We start from the raw sequence: 9,126 nt of genomic DNA, 5'->3' as shown, positions 1-9,126 counted from the left end.
TATGGCTGTTTAATGCCTTTCTTTAATACCATAATTGAGTCTATTTTGCAAGTGAAACCTGCCCAAGAAAGCAGCTGCAATACAACATTACAAAATGTAATCAACAGTCCATAATATTGGGTCGCAACTCAATTGTCATTGTCAAATTTGGGTCCCCAGGCAAAATTAGCTGAGAACCACTGCTCTAAAGTGACTTGTATCGAAGCCGAGCTCATTGGCCACTGTGTAGAAACAATCTTCATCCATGACTCAAACGGGCAACAATGAATGACCCTTTTCCTGTCAAATGGAAATCCAACTTTTGGTTTACTGTGAGATGTCCTTATTTTTACTGAATGATTGCTTGTTAGTCGTGTTGTTACAATGCTCTACCATCCCTTGCGTCAGGCAAAAGTGTCATAAGGCTGGTCTAAGTCCAGCTGTTTTAAAAAGCTGTGATTGAATTCTAGAAGTGGAGTAATAGTTATATACAGGAAATAGAGACAGCGAGAGACCGATTTCACAGTTTTTTTTTCACGCATTTATTGTAATTGAATTAGATTGGAGGTTTCAACATGATCCAACAGTTTAATATGAATAAATAGGCAAATAAATAAACAAATAAATAAATATACTGAGGTTTGCATGAATACATTAGTTTGGGGGTCAAGTAGGATGTGACGTTATTCATACGAAATCATTCCAATACAACCGGAATGCATGTAAATCTCCTCATTTGATTATAACAATGAAAGAAAAACACTTTATGAATACAAATAAAATATAAGCTTAGTACATAGTACTTGGTTGTATATAAGAAACCGACTGTCTCTTCATTTAAAAGTCTCATGCCACTCTAAATCTAGTTTTGTATTTCAACCTGGATAGAACATGATAGAATTCAGCCTATCAATCTTATAAATACTTATTTGGTTTGTATCTTGTAACAGTTCCGAATCCCAGAGTATTCATGGAATGATTCCCCCTCTTCATTTGTTGCTGTTGAGGAAAATGAAAGATTACGTTATTACAATATAATTGCCCATGTGAAGTTGATTCACAACTTTTTGTGAAGCTAGACAAGAAAATTCCCAAAGCTCAGGATAATAAAAGATGAAAGAAAATGCCACTTGAACCTAGACATATTTCTGTCAGGTGAAGCAAGTCATACTCTGCTGTATTTATGATGTAATTTTGTCCAATCAAACTCTTTGTTAAAAGACAGTCATTCTATCTGTGTTGTTTTACCCGGTCGGTTTACATCCTTAGGTTGTACAAGTTTATCTAGTACTTACTTGGCCAGCATCTTCTCAATGACCCTCTTGACCCAAGGAGCGCTGACATCCAGACAAATCTCCTGACCACTCTTGCTCAAAGTGGCACTGCAGGACAGACACACAGCACAGTCAGACAATCATGAAACCTGGTAATAACTACATTTTAGTGTCAGCATTAGCTAGTGAAATTGAATGGTAGTCAGGGAGTAGAACTGATTAATTGAAGTTATATATTTTTGAAATTAACGTTATATAGTAACCACATTTAATGTCAACATCATATAATAACCATATTTTACAGTAAGCATTTGCCAGTGTAATAGGACTATAATCAGGAAGCAGCAGGACTCACATGATCTCAGTGTCTCTGCAGTGCGAGCTGGGAGGGAACATCTCCACCTTCTTAATGAGTCTACCAATTCGTCTGCTTTCCGTCTCAATGCAGCGACATCGCAGGTCAGCCCCAACGCCTCTCAGACTCATCCCTGTTAGAGGTAAGAGGTCAAGGGTCAGGGGTAGAAAGAATACACAGGTATCCACCGTGATGACAAACACACTTGATTAGTTAGAGAGAGGGAGAGAGAGAGAATCATCCAAGCATGACTAAGTTGCTCTGGATAAAAGTGTGTGTTGAATGGCATATATACAGTATATATTTCATATATATATAGAGAGAGATGGAGATTTATTTGTAAGTACAATAAGATACAGTATATAAAGGTAAATAGTAATCCTACTGCTCATAACCATGTCCATTGGTGTCAATGCATTGAGTCAGAGTGATGTAGGTAATAATATAAACTCACCATCAGTAATGGTCAGGAGGGCCAGGAGCACAACAACAAGGCTGGCTGACATTCTGATGCTCATCTTGGAGTTACAGATGATCCTACTAGAAATCCTCTAACAAAGTCTAATGGTGTTATCTAGCTGGTAACAGGTATTGTTATATCTTTCTCTTATTGTCAGTCCGGTTGCGAGTTCTCTTTCTTTCTCTTCTTCCTTCTCTGTCTGTGGCGAGTTTGAATCTGCCGCTATGAGAAGAGAGCTGCTTTGTCTGCCACTGTGGGGAGAGAGCTGTTTTAAAGCCGAGTTCTGGAAGTGAGTCATTGTGGCATGTTTGATTGTGGTAGGGAAATTCTCTGTAAGATTGTGAAATCTGGGATTTGGCTGACTGAGCGCTGATTGAGGTAGGGAATTTCTCCCTTTAACTCATGAGTGACAGCAAGACACATTGACTTGATACCGGTACCTCCTGCATATAACCTCATTATTGTTCTTTTATTGTGTTACTTTTTATAGATTTTATTTTTAACTTTAGTTTATTTAGTAAATATTTAGTAAATATTTTCTTAACTATTTTCTTAAAACTGCACTGTTGGTTAAGCGCTTGTAAGTAAGCATTACTACACCTGTTGTATTCGGCGCATGTGACAAATTAAATTTGATTTGATTTTGATTTATCAACAGCTTTCTCATGGAAAAACCTCTGGCACATCATACAGATGGAAAAATGCCAAATGAAAGTGTCATGAAATTTTATGAAATGCTTGAGTTTTGAATGCATTTATGATTCTTTACTAACCAGATGTTTTCTTTACTAACCAGATGTTTTCTTTACTAACCAGATGTTTTCTTTACTAACCAGATGATTTCTTTACTAACTAGATGTTTTCTTTACTAACCAGATGTTTTCTTTACTAACCAGATGTTTTCTTTACTAACCAGATGTTTTCTTTACTAACCAGATGTTTTCTTTACTAACCAGATGTTTTCTTTACTAACCAGATGTTTTCTTTACTAACCAGATGTTTTCTTTACTAACTAGATGTTTTCTTTACTAACTAGATGTTTTCTTTACTAACTAGATGTTTTCTTTACTAACCAGATGTTTTCTTTACTAACCAGAGTAAAGTGCACAGCGCTATATTGCTCATTGACAACTATGTATTAACACATTTAAGATGAGTACATTAGAATCCTAACTGACATCGACTAATGGAACATTTCTAAGGCGACCTAGCTGTGGAAAAACAGCTGAAATATGCGTATTGTGTCACAAGACATTCGTCACACAGGATGGAACGTTTCAACAAAGAATCATCATCGCCAGTGATTAGGCTCAACAGATCATCAAACTTCTGAACCTAACTATGATATGAGGGCCAGTAGTTTTCCCTGACAGCCTGGCCACAGACCCTATTTATTTTATTCTACCATTGAAAGGGGCATGATATACTGTATGTTCGTTCACCTACTGTATGATGGGGAGTTTCAATGAAAGACATAGTAGGGGAAAGCAGGCTTGAATTGAATCCAATTTAATTCAATTCAATAATCTTTTATTAAAAGTACTACATTTTATTGCAAGTAGGGCTACTTTACACCACCCGGGCCTCTAAAGCTGACTGTTTTATTTACAGAAATAGGTCTACCTAAACACTTTAAATCATCATCTCTGTGCATGCTTTACACCGAGTATAGAAAACATTAAGAACACCTGCTCTTTCCATGACATAGATTGACCAGGTGAATCCAGGTGAAAGCTATGATCCCTTATTGATGTCACTTGTTAAATCCACTTCAATCAGTGTAGATGAAGGGGAGGAGACAGGTTAGAGAAGGATTTTTTAAGCATTGAGATAATTGAGATATGGATGTGCCATTCAGAGAGTGAATGGGCAGGACAAAATATTTAAATGCCTTTGAACGGGGTATGGTTATAGATTCAAGGCACACCGGTTTGTGTCAAGAACTGCAACACTGCTGGGTTTTTCACACTCAAGTTTCCTGTGTGTTTTCAAGAATGGTCCACCACCCAAAGGACATCCAGCCAACTTGAAACAACTGTGGAAAACATTGGAGTCAACATGGGCCAGTATCCCTGGGGAACACTTTTGACACCTTGTAGAGTCTATGCCCCCGACGAATTGAGGCTGTTCTGATGGCAAAGGGGGGTTCCTAATCTTTGGTATACTCAGTCTATATCACAATCTCTGTCCACACTTTAAATACAATGTTCTGTAATAAACATTACATTCACTAAAACAGGAAGTGACAAACAATACAATTTAAGTAAACATTGAGTAACTGAAATTACATTCCTCCAGACAGGCAGGGTGCCAGAGACTCAGCTTGCCGTGAGAACTAAACACATGGGGGGGGGAAATGAGCATGAACATCTGGCCTGTACAACTACGACATCACACCATGAATGACCATTCAGCCCCCATCTATGAGAGGAAGTGTGTCTTATTTGAAAATTGTACTAAGATTGATGGGTGATTTTATATAAATTAGTTCACCGATTTTGCTGCAATGCATGTGCTATAAGTAGGGAAGGGAGTTTTTTCTGACCTTAAAGTGACCTCACTGGGAAAACTCAGTAACTAATAACAGAGGGCTCGTTTAAGTGGTGAGGCAAAAGCAACCAACTGTATACAAAAGGTAAGGAGTGAAGTCAGCAAGGTGCATCTGCAACAATCGAAAGTCGGACACTATAGGGACAGGTCGAAATCTACTGGGGGGAGGGTTGTGTGTTTTTTTTCTCCCTGGTTTACATTCAATCTTCTGTTCATATTTTCCCTATAAACAATGGCTTGACTTTTTATATTATCCTAATAAAGTTTAGGGATGTTTGTGAAGGTTTGGTGTGGTTATTATTAAACTTTAGCTACTGCAGGACTATGATATGAAGGCAGCTCTCCCGACCCGGCTCTCCAACTGACTCAGACAGTTGAACTTGAGGTGAGAAAGTCTGTTTCAGGCCTACCAGAGTTACTCCTATAATCTAACAATATAATGCTTATCTTTATAAAAATATTTGGATCGAAAATTTACGAATTAGCCTCCTTTTGTATTATATTGTTAACATATTGTTCACCTAATACCTTTTTTGCACTATTTGTTATAGCCTGTAAGTAAGCATTTCACTGTAAGGTCTACACCTGTTGTATTCGGCGCACGTGACAAATATTCTTTGATTTGGTAGCATTGTCTTTAAAATGTTTAACTTGGGTCAAACGTTTCGGGAAGCCTTCCACAAGCTTCCCACAATAAGTTGGGTGAATTTTGGCCCATTCCTCCTGACAGAGCTGGTGAAACTGAGTCAGGTTTGTAGGCCTCCTTGCTCGCACACACTTTTTCAGTTCTGCCCACACATTTTCTATGGGATTGAGGTCAGGGCTTTGTGATGGCCACTCCAATACCTTGACTTTGTCGTCCTTAAGCCATTTTGCCACAATTTTGGAAGTATGCTTGGGGTCATTGTCCATTTGGAAGACCCATTTGCGACCAAGCTTTAACATCCTAACTGATGTCTTGAGATGTTGCTTCAATATATCCACATCATTTTCCTGCATCATGATGCCATCTATTTTGTGAAGTGCACCAGTCCCTCCTGCAGCAAAGCACCCCAACAACATGATGCTGCCATCCCCGTGCTTCACGGTTGGGATGGTGTCTTCGGCTTGCAAGCCTCCCCCTTTTTCCTCCAAACATAACGATGGTCATTATGGCCAAACAGTTCTATTTTTGTTTCATCAGACCAGAGGACATTTCTCTAAAAAGTACGATCTTTGTCCCCATGTGCAGTTGCAAACCGTAGTCTGGCTTTTTATGGAGGTTTTGGAGCAGTGGCTTCTTCCTTGCTGAGCGGCCTTTCAGGTTATGTAAAATTAGGACTCGTTTTACTGTGGATAAAGATAATTTTGTACCTGTTTCCTCCAGCATCTTCACAAGATCCTTTGCTGTTGTTCTGGGATTGATTTCCACTTTTCGCACCAAAGTACGTTCATTTCCAGAAGACAGAACGCGTCTCCTTCCTGAGCGGTATGACGGCTGTGTGGTCCAATGGTGTTTATACTTGCGTACTATTGTTTGTACAAATGAACGTGGTACCTTCAGGCATTTGGAAATTGCTCCCAAGTATGAAACAGACTTGTGGAGGTCTATAACATTTTTTCTGAGGTATTGGCTGATTTATTTTGATTTTCCCATGATGTCAAGCAAAGAGGCACTGAGTTTGAAGGTAGGCCTTGAAATACATCCACATGTACACCTCCAATTGACTCAGGCTAATTGACATTATTTATCAGAAGCAACTAAAGCCATGACATCATTTTCTGGAATTTTCCAAGCTGTTTAAAGGCACAGTCAACTTAGTGTATGTAAACTACCCTCACTGTAACTGTGAGCTGTTGGCTAGAGTGCATGTGTCAAGACCAGAGTAGGAACATTTTCTATTTAATACAACAGTTTTTGTTACAAAAATATTAGTAGTTGAAAATGCAACTAGAAAATGAAAATGCAAATAGAAACACATTGAACTTTCGATTTTTATTAAGTACATGAAAACGTAAGCAAAAAAGTACATTTTTTGTGCACTACCTCACACTGATTTTAATCCACAAGTCAGTTTGGTGGCAACACACCACTGATGGGAAAATTGGCATATTTTCTTTATGCGGATGTTATAATATTTGCATGAAAATCTGTAGCCAATTGGATTGAAACCTAGCTACTGATGTGGTTTTCCAACAGCAAGGCTCAGTGCAAAATGGCAGTGTACACATTGTTTAACCTTTCTAGGACACACGTTTCGCTAGCGGAACCCCTCGACAACATTCCGCTGAAAAGGCAGCGCGGGAAATTCAAAAATATTTTTTAGAAATATGTAACTTTCACACATTAACAAGTCCAATACAGCAAATGAAAGATAAAAATATTTTAAATCTACCCATCGTGTCCGATTTAAAAAAAAAAATGCTTTACAGCAAAAACCCAACATATGATTATGATAGATCACCGCCAAGTCCAAAAAACACACAGCCATTTTCCCAGCCAAAGATAGGAGTCACAAAAAGCAGAAAGAGATAAAATTAATCACTAACCTTTGCTGATATTCATCAGATGACACTCATAGGACATCCTGTTACACAATACATGTATGTTTTGTTCGATAATGTGCATATTTATATCCAAAAATCTCAGTTTACATTGGCACCATGTTCAGAAATGCCTCCAAAATATCTGGAGAAATTGCAGAGAGCCACATCAAATAACAGAAATACTCATCATAAACTTTGATGAAAGATACATGTTTTACATAGAATTAAAGATACACTTGTTCTTAATGCAACCGTTGTGTCAAATTTCAAAAAAACTTTATGGAAAAAGCAAACCATGCAATAATCTGAGACGGCGCACAGATAGAAACAAAATTTCTCCGCCATGTTGGAGTCAACAGAAATACGAAATTACATTATAAATATTCCCTTACCTTTGATGATCTTCATCAGAATGCATTCCCAGGAATCCTAGTTCCACAATAAATCGTTGTTTTGTTCGATAATGTCCATTATTTATGTCCAAGTAGCTACTTTTGTTAGCACCTTTAGCATACATATCCAAACGCTCGTGCAGGTCCAGGCGAACGTCGGACGAAAACTTAAAAAAGTTATATTACAGGTCGTAGAAACATTTCAACCTAAGTATAGAATCAATCTTTAGGATGTTATCATAAATATTCAATAACGTTCCAACCGGAGAATTCCTTTGTGTCTATAGAGGTAATGGAACGCAAGTCGATATCATGTGGAATGCACGTGACCAGGACCTGGCTCTCTGCCAGACCACTGACTCATTCCCCTCTCATCCGGCTCCACATCACAGTAGAAGCTTCATTCAAGGTTCTACAGACTGTTGATATCTAGTGGAAGCCGTAGGAAGTGCAAACAGATCCATATCCCACTGGGAATTCAATAGGCGATGAGTTGAAAATCGACCAACCTCAGATATCCCACTTCCTGGTTGGATTTTTCTCAGGTTTTCGCCTGCATTATGAGTTCTGTTATACTCACAGACATCATTCAAAAAGTTTTAGAAACTTCAGAGTGTTTTCCATCCAATAGTAATAATAATATGCATATATTAGCATCTGGGACAGAGTGGGAGGCAGATCACTCTAGGCATGCTATTCATCCAAAGTGAAAATGCTGCCCCCTATCCATAAAAAGTTTTAAACAAGTTTTTCTTTATTATGTCCAAATAAACATGTCTCCAACCCCCATATTACACACTCACACTGAAAACATATATGTGTACATTGTACAATCAATTGGTGTGAGAGTCTCAAATATCACATATCTACTGTATACATGAATTGCGCAAAGTTGGTTCCTGTTTTAGTCACGTTTTTTGTCACCCTGGCGTGGGTCAAACAAAAATGCCCTCATGATTGGCTGACAATAGAGCGTTATTACTTTTGATCACATGATTTTTGTAACATTTATGCAGTCGACATGTAGGACAATTTATATCCTCATAATGCAACACACTTTGAAAGGACTTGACAAAAGTGAACCGAACGCGCCCGGAGGTTTTTGCTGGCCAAGTCATGTGATCAGAAAAATGGTAAATCACAAACAACTTTTCAGTGAATCCCAAACCACAGCCTCGTGGGTGTTCTGTTGTCACTTGTTGCTGACGAATCTCTGTGGGTACTTTCTGAGAGTGGTGAGGGGATAAGTAAACCCATCAACCTCAGGACACACTCGTGATGCAATTCATGTTTCACTTTTAAATAATAAAATGAGCATGCAATTCAAATGTACAAATCCCCCTGTTGTTTTCCAAATAATATTTTTATTTATTTTACCTTTATTTAACTATGCAAGTCAGTTAAGAGCAAATTCTTATTTACAATGATGGCCTACCAAAAGGAAAAAGGCCTACGGGATGGGGGCTGGGATTAAAAATATAGGACAAAACGCACATCACGACAAGAGAGACACCACAACACTATTTAAAGAGAGACATAAGACAACATAGCATGGCAGCAACTCAGTAACAGTTAAACATTTAATTTGGT

At 38.2% G+C, this 9,126-nt stretch overlaps 1 protein-coding gene across 1 annotated transcript; it reads right to left on the bottom strand.

Moving 5' to 3' along the window:
• Positions 1 to 525: 525 nt before the first annotated feature.
• On the bottom strand, positions 526 to 7,908 carry LOC129833316 (permeability factor 2-like). The gene is made up of 4 exons (XM_055897821.1): positions 2,063 to 7,908; positions 1,609 to 1,741; positions 1,275 to 1,361; positions 526 to 978 (listed from the first exon to the last, which is right to left on the bottom strand). Exons 1-4 carry the CDS (start codon positions 2,124 to 2,126, stop codon positions 969 to 971), a joined length of 294 nt encoding a protein of 97 aa, XP_055753796.1. The 5' UTR covers positions 2,127 to 7,908; the 3' UTR covers positions 526 to 968.
• Positions 7,909 to 9,126: the final 1,218 nt, after the last annotated feature.

The sequence above is a fragment of the Salvelinus fontinalis genome, chromosome 34, assembly GCF_029448725.1.
Source record: "Salvelinus fontinalis isolate EN_2023a chromosome 34, ASM2944872v1, whole genome shotgun sequence".
Taxonomy (NCBI): Eukaryota; Metazoa; Chordata; class Actinopteri; order Salmoniformes; family Salmonidae; genus Salvelinus; species Salvelinus fontinalis.
Note: the sequence above shows the minus strand (reverse complement) of the source record. Positions and strands in the feature narration are given on the sequence as shown.